This window comes from Macrobrachium nipponense, chromosome 19 (assembly GCF_015104395.2).
Source record: "Macrobrachium nipponense isolate FS-2020 chromosome 19, ASM1510439v2, whole genome shotgun sequence".
Taxonomy (NCBI): Eukaryota; Metazoa; Arthropoda; class Malacostraca; order Decapoda; family Palaemonidae; genus Macrobrachium; species Macrobrachium nipponense.
In genome coordinates, this window is record NC_061088.1 from 3,709,671 (window position 1) to 3,734,670 (window position 25,000).

General features: G+C 33.6%; 1 protein-coding gene across 2 annotated transcripts in view; it reads left to right on the forward strand.

Moving 5' to 3' along the window:
* The window catches only part of LOC135213738 (melanopsin-like), a 221,394-nt gene extending 212,390 nt beyond the window's left edge, over nt 1–9,004 (forward strand). For both annotated transcript variants that reach the window (XM_064247858.1, XM_064247868.1), the window contains 5 exons: nt 3,365–3,510; nt 4,884–4,962; nt 5,196–5,376; nt 6,398–7,325; nt 7,956–9,004. In XM_064247858.1, coding sequence (XP_064103928.1) covers nt 3,365–3,510; nt 4,884–4,962; nt 5,196–5,376; nt 6,398–7,325; nt 7,956–8,111 — 1,490 coding nt within the window. In that variant the 3' untranslated portion in view covers nt 8,112–9,004. The remainder of the gene's footprint in view (nt 1–3,364; nt 3,511–4,883; nt 4,963–5,195; nt 5,377–6,397; nt 7,326–7,955) is intronic.
* The last annotated feature ends 15,996 nt before the right edge of the window (nt 9,005–25,000 follow it).

Genomic DNA, 25,000 nt, shown 5'->3' on the forward strand with positions numbered 1-25,000 from the left:
GAAAGAACGAATAGGAGATTGTGGTTGTACTTATACATATAAAAAAGAGAGTAATAGTAGTGCAGAAGATAAGAGGCAATTCGAAAAGCTATTAGATATGCTACTAGAATACACATTCAACAAATAAATCACCTGCCAACAAAAGAAAAGGAAAATACTTTAGACCTAGTATTTGCGAATGAGGTGAATTATGTTAAAGAAATAATAGTTTATAATGCGAGTATTTCAGACCATAATGTCATAGAATTAACAGTCCATTCCAAAGCAAGTGAAAACAGAGATAAGCAAGAAATGAAAAAGTGGGAAGGATATGGAAAATACAAATTCTACAGTAAAAATATAAAATGGTCAGAAATAAATGAAGAATTAAACAAAGATTGGGATAACATTTTCGTAAGTGATGACATAAGGGTAAATACGGAGATATTATATATTAGAGAAAATAGTGGAACAATATATACCGAAGAAGAAAAGTATACATCAGTCTACATACCAAGAGACAGATGGATCTTGTTCCAGAAAATCAGAAAGTGGAAAAAAGGTCTTGCAAAAGAAAAAAAATGCATGGAAAGTTATAGAACTAAAAAGTAAGATAGAAAATGCAGAACAAAAGATTATACAATCAAAAGAAAATGAAAAACGGGACTAGGAAGAAAAAACCCTAATAAATATCAAGCCAAACCCCAAACTATTATACTCATACGCGAAGAAGATGAATAAAAGAAGAATAGAAATAGGCCCTCTAAGAATTGAAGGGAGATTAACGAATGAAAAAAAGGAAATTTGCAACATATTGGCAGAACGATATAAGGGAGAATTCACCCCTAGAATAGATAATGAAGATAATGATATAGAAGTAAGGGACGAAAATAGTGAATATTTAGCTGACATAGTTATTAATGAAGCTGATATTGTGCAGGCTATTAATGAAATTAAAAATGGAGCTGCAGCAGGGCCTGATGGAGTTCCTGCTATTTTGTTAAAGAAAGTAGTTCATTCTATCGCAAAGCCACTTGCAATATTATTAAGACAAAGTGTAGATACAGGCAAGATTTATGATGAGCACAAATTAGCATATATTACCCCTACTTTCAAAAGTGGATCAAGACTAGAGGCAAATAATTATAGGCCTGTGAGTCTAACATCACATATTATGAACTGTATGAAAGGGTAATGAAAGAAAAATGTTATGGAAACATTTAATAGAAAATAATTTGTTAAATATAGGACAACATGGTTTCGTACCCGGAAAAAGTACAAACCCAACTGTTAGTCCACCGTGAGAACATATTCAAAAATATGAAAAGCGGAAATGAAACAGATGTGGTTTATCTAGACTGCAAAAGCTTTTGACAAGGTAGACCATAATATATTAGCGAAGAAAATTAGAAAACACAATATCGTGGATAAAGTAGGAAGATGGTTAAAAGAATTTTTACACAACAGAAAACAGATAGTTATTGCAAACGATGAGAAATCGGATGAAGCCAAGGTAATATCCGGTGTGCCACAAGGTACGGTGTTAGCTGCAATACTGTTTGTTATTATGATTGAAGACATAGACAGTAATGTTAAGGATTCGGTAGTGAGTAGTTTCGCAGATGACATAAGAATAAGTAGAGAAATTACTTGTGATGAAGATAGGAACGCTCTACAAAGAGACCTTAACAAAGTATATGATTGGGCAGAGGAAAATAGGATGGTATTTAACTCTGATAAATTTGAATCAATAAATTATGGAGACAGAGAAGGAAAGCTATATGCATATAGGGGACCTAATAATGAGACAATCACAAATAAGGAAGCAGTTAAAGACCTTGGTGTGATGATGAATAGGAACATGTTATGCAATGATCAAATAGCAATTCTATTGGCAAAATGTAAAGCAAAATGGGAATGTTGTTACGGCACTTCAAAACAAGAAAAGCTGAACACATGATTATGCTTTATAAAACATATGTTCGTAGTCCACTTGAATATTGCCATATGATATGGTACCCACACTATCAAAAGGATATTGCACAAATAGAGAGTGTACAAAGGTCCTTTACAGCTAGAATAGAAGAAGTTAAGGACCTTGACTACTGGGAAAGACTACAATCCTTAAAATTATATAGTCTAGAAAGGAGAAGAGAACGCTACATGATAATTCAGGCATGGAAACAGATGGAAGGAATAGCAGAAAATATCATGGAACTAAAAATATCAGAAAGAGCAAGCAGAGGTAGATTAATAGTGCCCAAAACTATACCAGGAAAAATAAGGAAAGCACACAGGACATTAATCCACTACGCACCAGCATCGATAATGCAGCGTCTATTCAATGCGTTGCCAGCTCATCTGAGGAATATATCAGGAGTGAGCGTAGATGTGTTTAAGAATAAGCTCGACAAATATCTAAGCTGCATCCCAGACCATCCAAGATTGGAAGATGCAAAATATACCGGAAGATGTACTAGCAACACTCTGGCAGACATTAGAGGTGCCTCACACTAAGGGGCTTGGGGCAACCCGAACAAAATGTAAGATCTGTAAGGTGGTGTTCAAATTATATCCCAGTCAAGATGGGATGGTTATATGTTGAGCTTTTCTAGTGCAAATATTTCTCTCTCTCTCTCTCTCTCTCTCTCTCTCTCTCTCTCTCTCTCTTCTCTCTTCTCTCTCTTCTCAGCGTTCACTGAATCTTTTCTCGCCAGTTAATCTGAGTAACGCAATTCTGTAATTGGTGATATTGATGGGGGGGGGGGGGTGTCCTTCCATCTTACAGAGCTGACTGACAGAGAAAAAACGTTCTCCTTTCACTTTCTCGTACACTTTCGCTTTCACTTTTGCTTTCACCTCACCTCCCCGTCACTTTCCCTTTTACTTTCCCTGTCACCTGTCACTTTCCTTTCACTTAACGTTTTACTTTCCCTTTCACCTTCCAATACACTTTCCATTCAACTTTGCTCTCACTTTCCCTTTCACTTTTCCTTTTTGCTTTCCCTTTCGCCTTTCCTTCACTTTCCATTCACCTTCGCTTACACTTCCCCCTCTCTCTTTTCCCTCACACCTTCCCTTTCACTTTCCCAATCACCTTCGCTTTCACTTCCCCTTTCACCTTCGCTTTCACTTCCCCTTTTTCACCTTCGCTTTCATTCTCCCTTTCACCTTCCCTTCCACTTTCACTTTCACCTTCGCTTTCATTCTCCCTTTCACCTTCTCTTTCACTTTCCCTTCCCTCCCTTCACTTTCCCTTTTACCCTCGCTTTTACTTTCCCTTTTAGTTTCCTGTCACCTGTCACCTGTCCTTTCACTTTCCATTTTACTATTCCATTCACTTTCCCATTCACCTTTGCTTTCACTTTCCCTTTCACCCTCCCAGGTTGCAGCGTGTACGGTGGGGGCGTCGGCCTACTGGGTCTGGTCTCGATCGTCACCCTTACGCTCATTGCTATAGAGAGATTCATCGTCATCCGCACCTCATCCGCCACGTCCAAGTGGCGCATCACCCGTCGCACCGCAAGGAAGGTGAGCTTTTCGAAATGAAATAAGTTGGTTTAGCCTTCGGAAAAGAACCCGGATCGATGATTTTCATTCTTACATTCATTCACTGATGGAAGTCTCTACGGTAACTTTACAAATGTATAGGGTGTAATATATAAATTGAGCTTGTGAACTTTTAAAAATATGTTGGTTTTGACTTGTAAAAAGAATTGGGATAGATAATTTTCACTCTTTCATTCATTGATTGACGAAAGTCTCTACGGAAACTTTACAAGTATATAAGGTGTCATATGTAAATTGAGCTTGTGAGCTTTTAGAAATAAAATATGTTGGTTTTGACTTCGAAAAAGAACTGGGATAGATAAATCATTCTTTCATCCATTGATTGATGGAAGTCTACTGTAACTTTACAAATATATAGGCTGTAATATGTATAAATTGAGATTCTGAAACGTTTCATTTTTGATTGGGGGAAGAATTTAGATAAATATTTTAATTTTTCATTTATTGACGGAGGAGTTTACAGTACCGTACTATTTAAATGTTCCAGTAATAGGCTATCTCATGTAAAGTGGTTAAGTCTAAATAGCTGCATTTTACTGGGGGTTTGGGTGATGGGAGGGGGGAAGTTCGTTTGCCCCAGGTGCTTGGCGATTCGTATTCGAAAATCGGAGTAAAAATGCATCAGTGGTTTTTGAAAAATAGATTTTTCTGTATCACTCCAAATAAATTTGATGTACATGCTGATTCTTAGGAAGTTTACCCTCGAATTCCAAAATAATTTTGTTTCATCAGAAAGATCAGGTGTTCCTGATGCTGATAAGTTGAACGTTCTGGCCTAATGGCATCAATGGCTATTGTTCCTTGTGTATCCTGTATAAATGATATATTGGTTATTTTATCACAGATGTCCTAAATTTTAATTAAAGTCATTAAATTCAGTATTTAATTTGAGTTTTCCAACATATTTTTTTACCACGTCATAAACGTTGAATTGGTCATTCATCACAACTGTGCTATTTTGGTTTTAATCATGAAATTCAGTTTTTCATATTTTGAGTCCACCAACTTCTTTGCATTCAGCTTTTCCCATTTCTAAATGAGGTCGCTGTTTTTAGTCAGCCTTCTTCTCCAACTTCCTCTGTCCTGTACATCTTGTTCTCTTAGACCCTTTTCCTTCATGACATTCAATCATTTATTTTTCCACCTGAACTTTGGCCTTTCCCTTCCTCCCTCCTCTGCCCTCCTCCTCTATGTTCATAACCCTCTTACATACGTGTTCATCTTCTGTCATCATTTATGAGCGTTATTTCTTTTCTTGTGAAAATGCTCTACATATGACGCTATCATTAGATTTATGGCTCTAGGGAAAGTAAAGAATTTAATCTCTATTTCAGATCATCTTTTTCATATGGGTGTATTGCACAGCCCTCTCAATACCACCGTTTTTTGGCTGGAGTTCTTATATTCCAGAAGGTATGTAAAAGATACTCCGTAACTTTGAACTCTTTGAAACATAGATATAAAGTATAAAGTAAAATAGTATCCATTTTCCACAAGGTATGTGAGAAGTACCATTGCAACGTTTTGCCCTTGAAACAATCATAATCTCCATTCAGTTTGAATTACTCAAGATATACCTAAAGCAGCAAAGGTTAATTTGCATTCTTTGTAAATCCACAAAAGTGTATGTCCTTCCCAAACTGCAGGACTCTTGACATCCTGTTCCTGGGACTACATATCTCAGGACCCCGCCAACAGGTCCTACTACATCTACCTGCTCGTGGGAGGCTTCGTGTTCCCCGTCGCAGCGATCATGTTCTGTTACTCTTATATCCTCTTCGCCTTGTTCAAGCACTCGAGAATTTTGATGTCAAGAGCTTTGCCAAGGTGAGTGAGGAAATAGAGCCCAGTCTGTTTGCGGTTTATCTCTATTTTTGTCCATTTTTTTTTGGTCCTGTTCGAGACGAGTGCCTCTCAAGACTGTTAAGTTTTGGGTCACGTGAACTTGAAGATCTCTTAAATCGTTGTCAGGTTCTGTGGTGAATTTACAAGTTTATATGGAAAAATATTGTATATAGTGGTAAAATATAAGGAGATCGGCTTTCTTGTGTTTTCTCTATATTTTTCATCAATTTTTTGGTCCTGTTCGAGACGAGTGCCTCTCAAGACTGCTAAGTTTTCGGTCACGTGAACCTGAAGATTTCTTAAATCGTTGTCAGGTTATGTAGTGAATTTGCAAATATACATAGAAAAACTTTGTATACAATGTTACAATATGAGGAGAAAGTCCATAATATATGTTATTCAGTGTTATTAAAATATCTACGTAAACTAAATACTATATTGGATTCAGATCAACCGTGCATTTGACGTCTAGGCCAGTCTCTTACGACGCTCCTGATTGGCTGATGATAAACAAATCGCAGGGCTGGAAACTCTCAGTCTCTCTCGAGAGTTCAAATGGGTAGGATCTATGTTCCACCTCTCCTGAGGGCTACGTCTTTCAGGAGTGGTGGAACATACATCCTGCCTATGTGAACTATCTCGAGAGACAGTTTCCAGCCCTGTGATTGGCTTATTAGCAGCCAATCAGGAGCGTCGTAAGGGACTGGCCTAGACGTCAAATGCACGGTTGATGTGAATCTACTATAGCCTAATTAGTTTTCTAATGTATGTGTATGAACTAATATTAAATAAGTGAAAAAATTTAATGGCTCCGTAAAGTTTTTCATTTAAAAAAGCTATCCCAAACGAATTAGTGGTATCGTTACTAGACATCACTTTGTCTGAAATCAGTTTCAGTTTGTAAACCAATATAGTATACTTTCGCTATTTCCTCACATTCCATTTTACTACCTTTTAATTGAACAGAACTGCCTAAATTTAACTGCCGGTGGGTCCTCCCCAGGTCAGCACCAGCTCGTCGAAACGACCTCCGCACTGCCCAGATGGTGCTGACCCTCATCCTGCTGTTCATCATCAGCTGGAGCCCTTACGCCACCGTCAGCCTCATAGGCCAGTTCGGCGACGTTAGGCTCCTGACGCCGTGGGTCACGACCCTGCCGGCTCTCTTCGCGAAGGCCTCCGTCATCTACAACCCGATCGTCTACGGGATGAGCCACCCGCACTTCCGGTCGTCGCTTCAGCACCTGTTCTCGAGCGTGGCGACCACGCAGCAGCAGATGCACTACAAGCACTCGACTGCTGGGGGACCTCGGCACGTCTCCGTCAACTCCGTCATAGCGCTCCCGGTGGAGTCCCCCAGAAGACACTGGCACTCCGACGCCGCTGGGATAGCGGGTGGTGGTGGGGGGAGGGCGGCGGCGGCGGCGGCGGCGATGGGGGATTCCACCCTGGCGGGGCTCTCGACTGGGGAGTCGCTGTCGTACCTCACGTCCCCGGACATCATGAACCTGTCGAAGGGCGACAACGCCAACCTCTCCGAACCGGATCTGCTGCGACACGACGACCGCATCATCCCCGCCCACCTCGTCACCTACGTCTCCTACCACAGGGAGAAGCGGAGGTTCCTCCGCTCCGCCCTCTTCTGCTCGGAGTCCTCCCTCGAGAGGTATGATCGCCGGCAGCAGAGGAACATTCGGCAGACCTACCTAGGTGGGGGCGGGGGCCTCATGCCCACCACTGCGCCTAATTGTGTTCTTGAACAGACGGGACCAGATACTTGGGACCACGTCGCCCTCCTCGCCCCCTCCCTTCCGCTCCGGAGGGATTCGGGCAACAGCTCGGTGGGCACGGCTTCCCCGGGGCCCTTCCGAAGAACCTCTTTCTCCACCAATTGCTCCAGAAGTCCTCGGCTGTCGATGTCCAAAATTAACGTAAGTTCAACCTCCCTCATTAAGAGAGAAGTGTAGACCTCTCAGTGGTATGGAAATGTGTATACGAATATTTTCATGTCTTCTTCTTCTTCGTCTTCTTCCCAGCTTTATCCCTATTCGGGGTAGCCGTTTTTAATGGGTCTCTTCCATCTACCTCTGCCCTGTGTCATCTCCTCCCGTACTCCCTTCTCCTTCATATCATCTCTAATGCAATCTCTCCACCTGTACTGTACATTATTATTGATTTTCATTTAGCTTTTCATAATATTTACTTTAAAACGAATTTTGCCCGTAATAATATCTGCCTAAACACAAACACTCTAATGTAGATTCTAAGTAATCATTGTATATTCTATATGAAAAGTGTATTTTTTAAGTGATAGCATATTCTAAGTGAAAATAGTTTAGTCTATATGAAAATAGTTAAAAGTTGTATATTCTAAGTTGAAGTACCATATTCTAAGTGATGGTAGTGTAGTCTAAGTGACAATAGTATATTCTAAGTGAAACTTGTATATAGTCTAAGTGAAAACAGTAATATTTTCTAGGTAAGTGGGGAAAATCGTATTGTAAATGAAAAGTAATACCAGAACTTAAAAAGTAATCTTCTTTTGCACCTCCCCCAAACAGGGAACGAAGCCTCCCCACCGTCACTCGAACTGCTGCCAGTGCGCCGCGGGGGACCTCGCCCAGACGGTCACAGTAGCCACCATGAACAACAGAAGGAGGTCCTCGACCATCCACGTGTGCCTCAGAGGGAACCTCCACCAGTATATGGATGTCTGAGAAACGTTTTTGACTGAGGAATCGTTTGTTTATCAGTGGTGGAAATGGGGCATGTTTTTGTGTGCCTCAGAGGGAGCCTCCATCAGTACGTGGATGCCTAAGAAACGTTTTGGCCAAGGTTGAAGAGACGTTTGTTGCCATGGTTGAGGAATCGTTTGATCTCCCAGTGGTTGAAATGTGAAACGTTTTTGTGTGTGTGTGTATGTGCCTCAGAGGGAACCTCCATCGGTATATGGTTGTCTAAGAAATGTTTATTTTTTCCGAGGTTGAAGACACGTTTGCTAATCAGTGGTGGAAATGGGGAACATTTATGGTGAAATAAAAGTTTTTTTTTAGGAAATTTAAAAAAAGAGTCACTGTTGCGTTTTAGACTTTTTTAATTTCGTGTTTTTTTATCTTTTTTTAATATAAATCTATTTTTAAAAACTCTTCCCAATAATTTATGTTTACTTTGCTTTCCTCATTGTGAAACGATACTTTAAAACGATTTTTTCCCAACAATTCGTGTTTTCCGTTCGTTACTTCATTATAAAACTCCGTTGAAAGAATTTTTTCCCAAAGTCGTGTGTTTTACCTTTATTTTCTTCATTGTAAAACTTATTTATGCGGAATTTCGTTTCGTCTTTGTAAATCTACTTCGGAAGTAATTTTTCCCCAAAATTTTGCTTTGTCCATGATTTCGTCACTGTAAATCTACTTCGAAAGGAATTTTACCACAAAAGTTTGTTTTGTCCCATGGTTTCCTCATTGTAAATATACTTGAAATTTTTTTCCATGGTTTTGCCATTGTAAATCTACATGAGATTTTTATCCCATGGTTTCTTCATTGTAAATCTACTTGCAATTTTCCCATGGTATCGTCATTTTAAATCTACTTGAAATTTTTTTCCATGGTTTCGCATTGTAAATCTACCTGAAAGTTTTTTTTTTTTTTCAAAAATTCGTGTTTTCCGTTAGATTCGTCATTATATTGTTGTTTCCAAACTTTGTAATGAAGATGTCCCATTTTCTCTTTGGGTAATTCTCTTAACAGTGATGCATTAGTTAGATATTTTCCTGACCTTGACATTTTTCCTCGTGAACATTCTTACAATTCCATAATTGACATCACACTAATATATATATATATATATATATATATATATATATATATATATATATATATATATATATATATGCATGCGTATGTATAATTACATGATCCTATTTTCTACCAAAATAAACATACTAATCATAAATCACAAATAAGACAAATAGCCACTAGAATAAACTCGACGTATATTTTTAGCTAAGAGAAGCTGCCCTTTCAGAGCAATAGTAGATTCACATCAACCGTACATTTGATGTCAAGGCCCGTCCCTTTCGACGCTCCTGATTGGCTGTTGATAAGCCAATCACAGGGCTGGAAACTCTCAGACTCTCTCGAGTGTCCACATGGGCAGGATGTATGTTCCACCTCTCCTGAGGGATACGTTTGAAAGACGTATCCCTCAAGAGAGGTGAAAGATACATCCTGCCTATGTGAACTCTCGAGAGAGACTGAGAGTTTCCAGCCCTGTGATTGGCTTATCAATAGCCAATCAGGAGCGTTGTAAGGAGGGACGGGCCTAGACATCAATTGCATGATTGATGTGAATCTACTATAGTCTTTCTGTTGGTGCAGTAACACCTGAAATAAACAGATGTACTACTTGACTCGACACTCAAGAACTTTCAGCGAGTGTCTTTTGATTGACGAAAAATGAAAATATTAAATAAGGTTAAAACTTGCCTTTGACAGGGAGCAGGATTCCTTTTTGTTGTATTCCGGATACAGCAGTCGGGTGTACGTAAATGCCTGTTGTTTCCGTATTTAACGTAAACTTTAAAAAGACGTTTATAGGTTTGAGTGCTGTGGTTAGGTCCGGTGAGAAATTTTATATGGGGAATTGTTAGTAAAAACCAAAGTATTAAATACCAATCTACATTTGATTACTGTGACTATGTAGGTGAATGAACAGAATTTTAACGCGTGAGTATGTTGAACTAAGTTATTAAATACCAATCTACGTTTGATTACTACGATCCTATTTGTAATTTGATGATTAATTTCGTAAACCTTCCGAAAGAATTTACTTATCAAATTAGTTTATTCCTGTCGCGTCTTGCAAATTATTATCATAAATATGCTATATAATTTCTTATACTTTTGACTCAAATACTTATCAGATTTATCTATATTTCATCGTAAAAATTCTGGGTCATGTTGATATAATTCGATCAAACAATCTGTTGCATTAACATATTCCTGACTGGCGTCTGATTATGCCTGTAGGACTTCGTAGTAAAACACGGAACTAATTTGAATTCATTGGAAAATTGAAATCAAATGAATAAGCCGGATCTCCGCAGCATCAAATGTGATTCTTGCAAAAGGGGAAAGGATTTACATATGATTTTTTTTACATGTGATTTACATATGATTGTCGACTTTGTAAAGCACGAAATTAATCTTAATTTTTAGATTTGAAAATATAATAATGAGAATATATATATATTATAATAATATATATATTATTATATATATTGATATATATATGTAAATATCATCATGTCCTAGTTTTTCAAAAATTAGGCTTCCTTCTTTTAATCTTTAGGCTTTTATTGTATTTTTGTAATGTATATATATTATATATATATATATATATATATATATATATATGTGTGTGTGTGTGTGTGTGTGTGTATTATATATATTATATATATATATATATATATATATATATATATATTTTACAAAATACAATAAAAGCCTAAAAATTAAAAGAAGGAAGCCTAATTTTTGAAAAACTAGGACATTATGATATTTAAAACACATTTACATTATGTACAAAGGAAATTAACTGCCATCAAGGCTTAAAGCAGCTGACTTATGTGATATATTCAAATATACATTCTAAAATTCTGAGTTCTCGTTCATTCCTGGATTTTGTCAATGTTTTAAAATCCTCGCTCTTTAAAGTTACTTGACGTAAATCGTTTTCATTCCTGAATTTTGTCAGTATTTTAAAGTCCTCTCTGTTGAAAGTTACGTGACGTAAATTGCCTTCATTCGTGGATTTTGTCAGTATTTTAAAGTCCTCTCTGTTGAAAGTTACGTGACGTAAATTGCTTTCATTCGTGGATTTTGTCATTGTTTTAAAGTCCTCCCTGTTTAAAGTTACCTGACGTAAATTTTGTTTTTTTCCTGGATTTTGTCAGTATTTTAAAGTCCTCTCTGTATAAAGTTACGTCACGTAAATTGCCTTCATTCGTGGATTTGTCAATATTTTAAAGTCCTCTCTCTTTAAAGTTACTGACGTAGATTTTGACAGTGATTTCTTACTGTAAATTTTGACAGTGATCTCTTATTGTCAATTTTGACAGTTATCTCTTATTGTAAATTTTTGAAGTTACCTCTTATTGTAAATTTTGGCAGTGTTCTCTTATTGTTAATTTTGACAGTGATCTCTTGTCGTCAATTTTGACAGTGATCTCTTATTGTCAATTTCGAAAGTTATCTCTTATTGTACATTTTGGCAGTGATCTCTTATTGTCAATTTTGACAATGATCTCTTATCGTCAATTTTGAAAGTGATCTCTTATTGCCAGTTTCGAAAGTTATCTCTTATTGTAAATTTTGGCAGTGATCTCTTATTGTCAATTTTGACAGTGATCTCTTATCGAAAATTTTGGCAGTGATCTCTCACCGTACATTTTGACAGTGATCCCTTATTGCTGACTGTTGAGGTCTTACCAGTGGTCTCTGAACTCTACATTTATACAAACGTGCTAAACCATGGTACCATACGCTTGTAAATAATTTTCCTTTGGACATAGAGTATATCATGTGTATGTATGGTTCTGGATATGTATGAATTGCGTATGTATATACATATATGTGTGTGTGTGTGTGTGAGAACGGTCACGCACGCGCATTGCTGCGTGATAATGAGTGTCTTTTTTATTCAGAATATTTATGTGATCTAATGACGAGCTTAAAAATAGTTAATTTTCTCTTGAAATATGTATTATTATTAATTTTCATAATGAGCTTCAGAGACGAGTTAGTAAAAAAAAATGTTTAATTAGTGCTAATGGAAATTATATTTTCATTTATCTCAAAATTAATTTTAAATTAAATTATGATTTCATCGCAAAATTAGTTATGATGGAAACTTTGCTCTTCTTCATCACAGAATTATTTCGAAATCATATTTTACTTTCCATATTTTCCTTTATCTCAAGAATTAGTCTGAATTGAAATCATTTTTATCGTTATCTCAAAATTAGTTTTGATGTAAATTATTTTTCAAACGAAATTATATTTTTCTTTGTGTAAAATATTAGTTTTAATCGAAATTATGTTTCCCTTTATCTAAAAATTTAGTTTTAATAAAAATTATATTTTTCTTTATCGCAAAAAATTAGATTAAATCGAAATTATATTTTTCTTTATCTAAAAAACTAGTTTTAATAGAAATTATATTTTTCTTTATCTAAGCAAAACTAGTTGTAATAGAAATTATATTTTTTTTATCTAAACAAAACTAGTTGTAATAGAAATTATATTTTTCTTTATTCCAAAGTTATATTGGAACAGAAATTATATTTATCTTTATCTCAAAAATTAGTTTGGATCGACATCACAAATTTATTTATCTCAAGAATTAGTTTTGATATGAATTATTTTTTCTCTTGAATACCCATCTTAGATTAGGTCACAGTATCCAGTGACGTCATTCGTTTGAATGTCACATGGGAACACATCCAGTGTAAATAGATACTTCTCGCATATGTCTGTGTATTTAGAAACGAATTACTCAAGTATATTTATAATTTCATTCTTCTGGCTGCTGTTACTGATGCAGAAATCTCAAAACAAACACTGTACAGAACCGACGCTTTCGGTTTCACCCGACATTTGTAAATACCAAACCCGTTTCAACCTTACCTTTACCTGGGGAGAAACATTACTTACCTGGGAGAAACATTATTGTACGCAAATGATTTTACGCCCTTTGCCACCTCACCTCATCGAGATATGTTCATTTAGGAACGACATTTGAAGACTTGATTTTGAGAGTTAATATTCTCAGAATATTCATTTTTGAATTACCAATGCTTACGACATTAAATTTAATACTTGATTTTGAGAGATGATATGCTCAGAATATTAATCAGAAACGACCAATGTTTACGACATTTGACGACTTGATTTTGAGAGTTAATATGCTCGGAATATTCATTTTTAGCGACCAAAGTTGAAGACATTTGAAGACTTGGTTTTGAGAGTGAATATGCTCATAATATACATTTTTGAACGAGCAGTGCTTACGACATTTGAAGACTTAATTTTGAGAGTTAATATACTCAGAATAGTCCTTTAGGAACGACATTTGTTTGCGGCATTTGAAGACTTGATTTTGAGTTAATATGCTCGAAATATTCATTTAGAAACGACCGATGCTTACATTTTAGGAGACTTTATTTTAAGAGTTAATATGCTAAGAAAATTCATTTTTGAACGACCAATGCTTACGACATTTTAAAAGACTTCTTAAGCTTATACAACGCCCATTAGGAGACTAGAAAAGTCGACTCCACAACTCAGGTTTTCGTTTAAAAATTCATCATTTGCCTGTGTTTCTGGATGAATAAACAAAGGAAAAAATTCCCAGTTAGATAGATAGATAGATAGATAGATAGATAGATAGATATTAATGACGTGATTAGTATTGACGAATGCTGTACTATAGTAGATTCACATCAACCGTGCATTTGACGTCTATGCCAGTCCCTTACGACGCTCCTGATTGCCCATTGATAAGCCAATCACAGAGCTGGAAACTCTCAGTCTCTCTCGTGAGTTCACACAGGCAGGATGTATGTTCCACTTCTCCTGATGGATACGTCTTTCAAAAGTATCTCTCGGGAGAGGTGGAACATACACCCTCCCTATGTGAACTCTCGAGAGAGAGACTGAGAGTTTCCAGCCCTGTGATTGGCTCATCAACAGCCAATCAGGAGCGTTGTAAGGGACTGGCCTAGACATCAGATGCACAGGGGATGTGAATCTACTATAGCACACAAGTAACTGATGAAATAGTAAAGACGTAGAGATCGAGAACTGAACGGGGTTAATTAAGACGTCTGCTACAGGTACGGAAGGCCAAAGGATGGGCCAGAGTTTTGAGGTGGTTTTTGGAATGTAGGGAAGATTGAAGTTTTTATTTGGTAAAGTGGTCGATAGGTTAAGGACTACATAAAGGTTTGGGAATGGAAGGACCTCTTATCCAGCAAGCACTAGAGTGTACGCAAGACTTGTACGAGTAACAAATTTGTGTAAAGTGTGTTGCGTGTGTAATTATATAATTAATGTCGTCATCACAAACTCGTTGCTTCCTGGAAGCATATCAGCCCCCGGTTCTTCATACCATTTGTGTTAACTATACTCTGTTTTTTTTCATCTGTCCACCCGCCTGTGGTGTTTGCGTATGGTAACACTGCGTCCCGAGCTTTGATAGTTACATTCAGCTTACATTCAACAATAATAACAATATCCTATTTCGAATATTAACGGTGTAATTCGCACACAGTAAATTATTAAAACACTTTTCAGTTGCAAATGTACACCCAGATATCCTTATATTTACCTAAAACTTACACATAGCGTAACTATCTAAAGCTCGGGACGCAGTGTTACCATACGCAAACAACACAGGCGGATGGACAGATGGAAAAAAATAGAGTATAGTAGAATTTATTTAACCAATAACATGCTAGGCTCTGATGAAAACAGTGCAACTTTTAGAAAACAGACTTCTCTCTCTCACAGCTGATTTTTTTTTTTTCTTCATAAAATCGTGGTTTCTAACTTTGTAAACTTAGGGCAGAATATGTTTCTGTGTGTGTGTGTGTGTGTGTGCGTGTGTATGTGTGTGAGAAATAATACCTCATTTTATTTCCTGTGATCTTTTTTATAGAACGTTATCATCCAAGAGTACAATGGATTCAGTTCTATTAATAGACTCATACCTCGGAATGCATATTTGTCTTAATAGTGAACAATACCAATAGGACTACAAAAAAAAACAAATGTTTATACCTTATCGTCTCTCTCTCTCTCTCTCTCTCTCTCTCTCTCTCTCTCTCTCTCTCTCTCTCTCTCTCCTTTCCTTAAGACGAAACTCCATCCAGACATATTCTTTGATCAACGAAACCTGAAAAGTAGTTTCCAATATTGTGAGTACAATGTTACTTTATGTAGTTCATCATCTCATTTCTCACCTCAAACGTGAATCTTGCCTCTTTTAGCTGTTATTAAATATATATATATATATATATATATATATATATATATATATATATATATATATATATATATATATAGATATAGATTATTATATATATATAGATATATATATATATATATATATATATATGAGAATAACATAGAAATGTGAAACTCAAGTGTCAGTTGACCTGTAAATGAATTACCAGAGTATAATACAATTTGTATGTGAATTATTACATGCTCGTGTGTGTGTATATGCGGTACTTATATACGCGTGTACATAGGCGTATTTGTATACTTATAGCTAAACATAAATGAAAATCGTGCATTAGAACCTTGGGAGAACCAATGTATATTTGAGAAAAAAAAATTAATGGTGTTTACAGATGATGGTGATAGCTAGCTAGAACTTAAACCGTATAAGTACTGTTTTTTTTAGTGTGTATACGTTTGTTTGTATGCGTAAAAAGCTATGTATATGTACATATATATACAAATGTGTGATATATCTTTTGTATACCAGTCTATATAGATGGGTTTTTCGTCAAGAGGAACTCTGGATGTGGGAGGTTCAGTGTGTTATTTCAGTATAGATAATAATGTGAATTGTATCGTGATTTATATGAACTATTTTGTCCCAGTAATACTATTGTCGATATATGTATGATAGATATTATGAGATATATATATATGTATATATATATATATATATATATATATATATATATATATATATATATATATATATATATACACATATATATATATATGTATATATGTGCATATATATATATATATATATATATATATATATATTATATATATATATATATATATATATATATATATATATATTTCAAAAGGAGAACCTCATTATAGATTGTTAAAACTGAATACAGTCTGGGAGACTAATTAATCTTGCGCTATTAACAGATTAAACAATTATGAACATGACTTTCATTGTATTTACAAATAATGAAAGACAACTCAAGCTACTCGGAAACGTTATGTATATTTGTATAATGAAAGATTTAATGGATACTTGTTTGTAGCAAGTGACATTTGATTATATTATATGTATAAATAAGATTTGTATGGTTATATAGATATATGAATATATCAGATTTATGTAGATATATAAATATATCAGATTTATATAGATATATAAATATATCAGATAGCATTTAAAGAGAAAGTGATTTCCTCACTATAAGTTGCCGTCATATTTTATACTTTGTGAAAATCAAAAGAAATATATGCTTTACTAATCTTACCAAGCAGTATGAGGAATGCGTTCAAGGAATTTCATGAAATTTTCATTATAAAGAAAATAGTGAATTGAGGATAAATTCTAACAAGCCAAAAAGGACTTGCAATTGATATAGAAAGAATTCAGAATTTTGAAGGGAATTTTTCTTGAGATGAATCATAGATTTTCAATGAAGTTTGATTTCGAAAGCTTTCCCAAGCCAAAGCCAGTGAACCATACGAACGCGCTCCTTAAATTGCCCGGTGGTGTTGCTCTGTGTTGGTAAGATCCATCAGTGTCCACAAAGGAACGATAGAGGCAGGCAGCTCAGTCCATCTTTGAAATAAGACCTTGAACTTTAGCGGTATTTACATTGTTTTAGGTTAGTGCATTGACCTTTCTTTATAAATTGCAGATTTTGTTTCAGGTCAGTGCATTGACCTTTCTTTATTAATTGCAGATTTTCTTTCAGGTCAGTGCATTGACCTTTCTTTATGAATTGCAGATTTTTTTTCAGGTCAATGCATAGACCTTGTTTTATGAATTGCAGATTTTGTTTCAGGTCAGTGCATTGACCTAGTTTTATAAATTGCATATATTTGTAGGTCAGTGCATTAACCTAGTTTTATGAATTGCAGATTTTGTTTTAGGCCAATGCCTAACCTTGTTTTATAAATTGCAGATTTCACTGACGTGCATTATCTTGAGGGCAAACTAATTAAACGCTATGTTTTTCGTTTTTGAAAATTTACGATACTATAACAAAAATTGTCATTCGTTTGTTTACAAAATATCAGCGCCTATCGTTTGCTTTTTTCAATTTTTCTTGATTTTATGCGGGTATATTTTGAGGAAGGTCTTTTGCAGATTCATTTGTCCCTTCATATATTAATAAAAACAATAATTGCCGAAAGTTATTTTAATATTATACAAAGATACAAGAGGATTTCGCTTCAAAATTCGGCTTCGATGAAAAATCGTCATTGTCAGTAATCAACAGATACTAGGTGTTTTTCTTGTTAACTAAAAGGGATAAAAAAATGAATAAAAAAAAAAAGAATATATATCCATTTTCAAAACATACCGTAACAATCTGCTTTTCTCTTGAGGTCTTAATGACAAGATTGATTTTATGAATTGATTTTATATATAACCAGTCAAAAAATCCTCATTATAAGCAACTTCAATCAATTAAATAAATTGCCATCAAACTATTAAGAAAAGTAATTAATATTCTTTCTCCAGAGAAGACGTGTTAGCGTTCCTAGAAGTAAAAAAAAAAAACTCACTTCATGACACACGACTGTCATGGTGTCTCAGTATTGAACTGAAGTATATTTATATATTTTTTCAGCAAAGGAGCCTGCTACCCCCTTCCAGAAAAGCTGATCTCTCTTTGGCCACCATATCTGATCCTACCCCTTTTCATCATCACTGAACATTTGCTCAATAAACGCCAAAGCCCATGAATTCTTGTAGTTTCAATCCCTTCTGGTGAACGGGAAAAGAATTGGAGATAAAAAAAAGAATAAGTAGTATATAGTAACTATATATGATATATATATATATATAATATATATATATATATATAAATATATATATATATATATATATATATATATATATATATATATCCATCCTTCTGCCATTTCATTTCCTCTCGTGTTTGTCCTAATGCACTTATCTCTCTCTCTCTCTCTCTCTCTCTCTCTCTCTCTCTCTCTCTCTCTCTCTCTCTCTCTCTCTCTCTATGTAAACATGAATATATGTTTGCATCTATATATATATATATATATATTATATATATATATATATATATATATATATATATACTATACTATATATATATATATATATATACACATATATATTTATACATTTAATATATATATATAAACATATATATTATATATTGATATATATATATATAGTATATATATATATATATATATAAATATAATTCATATATAAATGCATATATCTATATATATATATATATAATATATATATATATATATATATATATATATACATTGAAATTTGCCTAATGTCAAGGATAATGTTCAGATTTGCGTTTCAAAGGCCCTTAAGGCTGCATTCTACCTTCGACATCGACTAGGAAGTAGAAAGTATTAAGACAGTTGAAGAAAGAATAAATATGATTATTTAATACGAAGAATTTTTGATCCAACTCAGCTATTTAGTACAATAAGAGATTTAATTCCTGATTAACTGCTGTACTTTTTCGCTTATGGTTCATAGAAAAATCATTTATAGAAAGAGTGAGTTTATTAACTGCTTTCGCGTGTGAAAATTATACTGAAAATGAAAATGTTTTGTTGAATTGACTTATGAATCTTAGAGACTAGAGCGAAACAGTTCTCTGTCATTCTTCAATTACTAAATGAATGTTCTGGATTTACAAGAATTTGAACTTTTTGTGAATAATAAAGAAAACAAAATCCTTCTGGGAAGAAGAGTCTCATTGTAAAGGATCCAGAAGAAAATAAGAGAAAGATTGGAAGAAGACTAGATTACGGATTCTGTGCAAGTCGTGAATTAATGAATAGATTTTATGAATTTACCAGAATTCAAATTTTTTATTAAGCGCCTTTAAGCGCCTCAGTGGCGTGGTCGGTACGGTCTTTGCCTGTCACCTCGGTGGCCCCGAGTTCTATTCTTGGACATTCCATTGAGGGGTGAGAGATGTGTATTTCTGGTGATAGAAGTTCACTCTCGACGTGGTTGGGAAGTCACGTAAAGCCAATGGTCCCGTTGCTGAATAACCACTGGTTCCGTGCAACGTAAAAACACCATACAGATAAATAAACTTTTTATAAGCTAACTAAGTACAGAGAATTCAAATTCAAAATACACAGAAAATAAAAGCAAGAATGGAAGCAGGCTTAAATACATATTTCAAAATGACCTCCGCACTGCTTTGTCAGTCGCAAATCAATAAATAAATTTTCTGGATTTACAAGAACTTAAAAATTTCATAAACCAATAAAGTAGAGAAAACCATTCTGGGAAAGTGTCCAATTTTGAAGGACACAGAAAACAGAGGCTATAAGAAGACTGGAATACGGATGCTGTGCAATAAATAAATTTCCTGGATATACCGGGAATTTAACTTTTTATAAAGTAAAAAAAAGTAGAGAAAATCCTTTTTGGGAAAAAAAAAGTGTCCTATTTTCAAGGAAACAATAAAAGAGAAGGAAGCCTCGTTGAATACTCATTTCAATATCACTTCCCCACTGCTACGTCAGTCGTAAATTATACAATTCACTTATTAGATTTACAAGAACTTAAACTTTTTATAAAGGTAAAAAAAAGTAGAGAAAAATCCTTCTTGGAAAAAAAAAAGTTTCATTTTCAAAGATAGAAAATACAAAAACTTCAACTTTTTATAAAGTAAACAAAGTTGAGAAAATCCTTCAGAGGAAAAAATAAAAGTCATTTTAAAAGACACAGAAAATCAAAGAAAGAGAGGAAGACGACTTGAATACGAATATCAAAATGATTTCCGTCAAGAATTCGTTCTTGAGAATCCGCCCTGAGGCGAATTTCTTCGCTCCAGAGGAAAAGGATATAATATTTGAAGACGGATTTACTTCCCTTTTAGTTTAGGAGTCGTGGTCCGGATGGTAGAGTGTCTCTTTCACTTTATTTTTTTAAAGTAAATCTTGTCGGTTATTTTATTATTTGTAATTATTTTGTTTTTATTTTCCATTAAGCTGCTTTCTTATCTGTTTATTGGTCTTTCTATCTATGTATCTATATATATATATATATATATATATATATATATATATATATATATATATATATATATATATATTGTATATTATATATATACGTATAGATTGATATATATATACATATATCATATATATATATATATATATATATATATATATATATATATATATATATATGTATGTATGTATTTTGATATCAATTTTTAGATAAAAAGATTTTAACACAGGAAAATCCATATATTTTGACATATATATATATGTGTGTGTGTCTATATATATATACATATATATATATATATATATATAATATATATATATGCATATATAAATGTATAAATATATAAAGCATAACGAAAATGTAAAAAAAAAAAATTTATCCCATAAATAAAAATCCCATGCACCAAAGGCACCCAACATTGTCTCGAATTTAATGCTAAATTATCTTTTTTCCCTACGTCTCCAAATTATCCAGAAACCTATCTCTCTCTCTTCTCTCTCTCCTCTATCCTCACCGGCCAAAGTTTTACTTGAAGTAAAGTTTCCCCGAATATTTTCACATATATATATATATATATATATATATATATATATATATATATATATATATGTGTGTGTGTGTGTGTGTGTGTGTGTGTGTATATATATATATATATATATATATATATATATATATATATATATATATATATATGCATATATAAATGTATAAATATATAAAGCATAACGAAACGTAACAAAAAAAAATTATCCCATAAATATCCCATGCACCAAAGGCCCACATTGTCTCGAATTTAATGCTAAATATCTTTTTCCTACGTCTCCAAATTATCCAGAAACCTCTCTCTCTCTCTCTCTCTCTCTCTCTCTTCTCTCTCTCTCTCTCTCTCTCTCTCTCTCTCCTCTCCTCACGGCCAAAGTTTTACTTGAAGTAAAGTTTCCGAATCTTTTGTCTTTCGAAGACAAATTTAATGTAACTGTAAGATTTTGAAAAAAAAAATTTATCTAGCTCTGCACAAATCCTGAGCCATACTTTTTTTAGACATCTTTTTTTTAGCGCTACAGAAATGCTGTAAAATACTTTTTTTTAGAAAAATATATTTTGGTGCTAGAGAAATGCTGGCAAATATATTTTTTAAGAAAATATTTTATCAGAGCTAGAGAAATGCTTCAAAATATTTTTTTTAGAAAAATATTTTTTTAGCGGTTCAGAAATACTGGAATATACTTTATTTTACAAAAATAATTTTTAGTGTCACTGAAGTGCTGGAAAATATAACTTTTTTTAACGCTACGCAAATGCTGGAAAATACATTTATTTTTAGAAAATTATTTTTTGCAGCGCTACAGAAAATAATGAAAATACAATTTTTAGAAAATTATTTTCTGCAGCGCTACAGAAATACTGGAAAATACATTTTTTTAGAAAATTATTTTCTGCAGCGCTACAGAAATAATGGAAAATACATTTTTTTTTAGAAAATTATTTTTTGCAGCGCTACAGAAATACTGGAAAATACAGTTTTTAGAAAAGTATTTTTTGCAGCGCTACAGAAATACTGGAAAATACATTTTTTTTAGAAAACTATTTTCTGCAGCGCTACAGAAATAATGGAAAATACAATTTTTTTAGAAAATTATTTTTTGCAGCGCTACAGAAATACTGGAAAATACATTTTTTTAAAGAAAAATATTCATTTTCACTACAGAAATACCAGGAGTACATTTTTTTTGAGAAATTTTTATTTATTAAAGCTTCAAAAACACTGGAAAATAATTTCTTTAAGAAAAAGTTTTTTTGAGCGCTACAAAAATGCTGGAAAATCATTTTTTTTTTTTTTTTTAGAAAAATATTTTTTGAGCACTACAAAAATGCTTCCAGGATTACAGAGGGGAGTGATTGTTTGTCCTTGATACTTTCAGAGAATTAAAAAAAAAAAAGTTTTGCATTCTGGTCGTCGGAGACTTCCTTGGGCAATTTTTACCAAAAATATAAAATTAAATAAAAACCGACGTGACTAAGAATCACCTCGCTTGGTTTGGCCTGGTCCACGTCCTGAATGCCACACCAGGCAACTTGATTCTTTCAACATGCCATTATCATTTAGTGGTCGCCATCTTGCCACGGACTGTGCTAGCTTAAGGCAAACTTAATCATCATTGACCTTTACACAACAGTAAGAGTTTCTTGATTAATTTTCCGAAGAGAGAGAGAGAGAGATCCAAATAGCACTTACTTAAAGATGAGTTCCACGCTGGACGAGTGGTTTTCGAGCTGGGCTGCCAATCCGGTGGTCCCAGGTTCGATTCCCGGCTCGGTCAACGCGGAATCAGAGAATTTATTTCTGGTGATAGAAGTTCATTTCTCGATATAGTGTGGTTCGGATCCCACAATAAGCTGTAGGTCCCGCCCGTTGCTAGGTAACCAATTGGTTTCCTAGCCACGTAAAAATATCTAAATCCTACGGGCCAGCCCTATGGAGAGCTGTTAATCAGCTCAGTGGGTCTGGTAAAACTAAGATATACTTAACTTTTTACTTAAAGATGGAGACAGTTAATGATCGCCCATTAGACAAAACTATATATATATATATATATATATATATATATATATATATATATATATATATATATAATATATATATATATATACAGACAGACAGATTCAAATAGTACTTACTCGCATACAAAACCACTAGAGTTAAAGATGGATGCTGTTAATGGTCGCCTAGTCGATATTGTGTCACAAGAGTAGCTATTAAAAACTCTGTAATTACCACATTAGAGGAGCCATCTCGCCTCTCCGGATATTAACAAGGTGATTAAACTACCCGCCCCCCCCCCCCCCACCCACCACCCCCCCACCCCCCCAGTAACTTCCCTAAACTCTTAAACATCCCGCCTAAGCACATCTTGACTAATCCGGACCATGGGAGTGAACTCATTTTGATTAGCAAAAAAAAAATTAGTAAATTACAATAAAAAAATAACAAGGCAGCCATTAGATGATAGCACCTATTTGCTTATTCCTTATGATATTTTATTTTTATTTTAATGGTATCCATTATATTATATATGTACCATTTACGATACAAACATGGCTTATAGACACATTTATATCGCTGGCATCTCTTTCATGGCACCTCATAGCACCTAAAATTTACTTTGAGATTAATTAAAGTTTTATGTCTTTGTTCTGTCTGTTAGCTCTTTGAGAGGACTACTATTTCTAATAAACGTAGTTTTTTAAGTTACTTTACATGATCCATGAAACAATTTTTTTTTTCTTTTTTTTTTTTATCGGAGACTGCATTTTGCTCCCAAATATTTAAAGCGATTCATTCATAAATAGTGTTGAAGGAAACGACAGTTTCCTGTTCTTCGTGACAGAAAACGTAAAATTACGGAAAAACAGAATTCTGTTTGTTATGTCTATTACCGCTGCGGAGTTTCGTAGTTTCTCCACTGGCGTATCTTGTTTATTTTTTTACTTATATTTTTTATTTTATATCTATTTATTTACTTATTCATCCATTTATCCTTCTTTATATTTATTTATTTGTTTATTCATTTATTTATTATATATTATTAATTTACTAATTCATCCATTTATCCTTCTGTTTATTCATTTATTTATTTATTTATTCATTTATTTATTTCTTATATATTACCTATTCATTTGTAAATTCATCCATTTATCCTTCTGGCTATCTACTTATTTATTTATTCATTTATCTATCTATTTATTTATTTATTCATTTATCTGTCTATTTATATATTTATGAGAATTCATTAATCTGTTCTCAGTATAAGGAAAGTAAATATTTAGACTTCAATAATAAAAAAAGTTGTACCAGTAAATTAACAAATGTATTTTTAAAGACTTTCCGCTTCTTCGTTACATTAAGTTAACGCGACGTTGTCGATACAATCAGTAACTAATTCAAATCAAAAGGAAAGAAGCCATTAACAGAATATGGGTAAAGTTCGTTTTCAAACCGACATCAAATATAGTTTCACACAGTTAATTGTATTAACTGTAAATGGGCTGTCAGTAAATGAGTTATGAATGAAGTAAATTGAGTTTGGATTTTGGCTATTTTTACTAATCAGGGGATAATTTCCAATCAGCCATCGATCAGATTTGACAAGCATATAGATATAGAACGTCAGAGAGAGTTGCCATAGAAATAGTTTATATTAAATAATATATATTTAAACAAAATGTGTGTGTATGCATATATATAGAGATAAATTTATACATATATAAAGATTTGTGTGTATGTGTGTATATATATATATATATATATATATATATATATATATAGTAATATATGTAAATTTATATATATATAAGATATATATATATTGTATGTATGTATGGTTATATACATACATTCATCAAAATGAATATATATATTTTGTATATATGAATATATAATAAATATGCATAGGTGTACATATATATAAACGTATATATATATATATATATATATATATATATATATATATAATATATATATATATACAATATGTGTCCCCTTATCTCTCACTCAGAGAAATACGC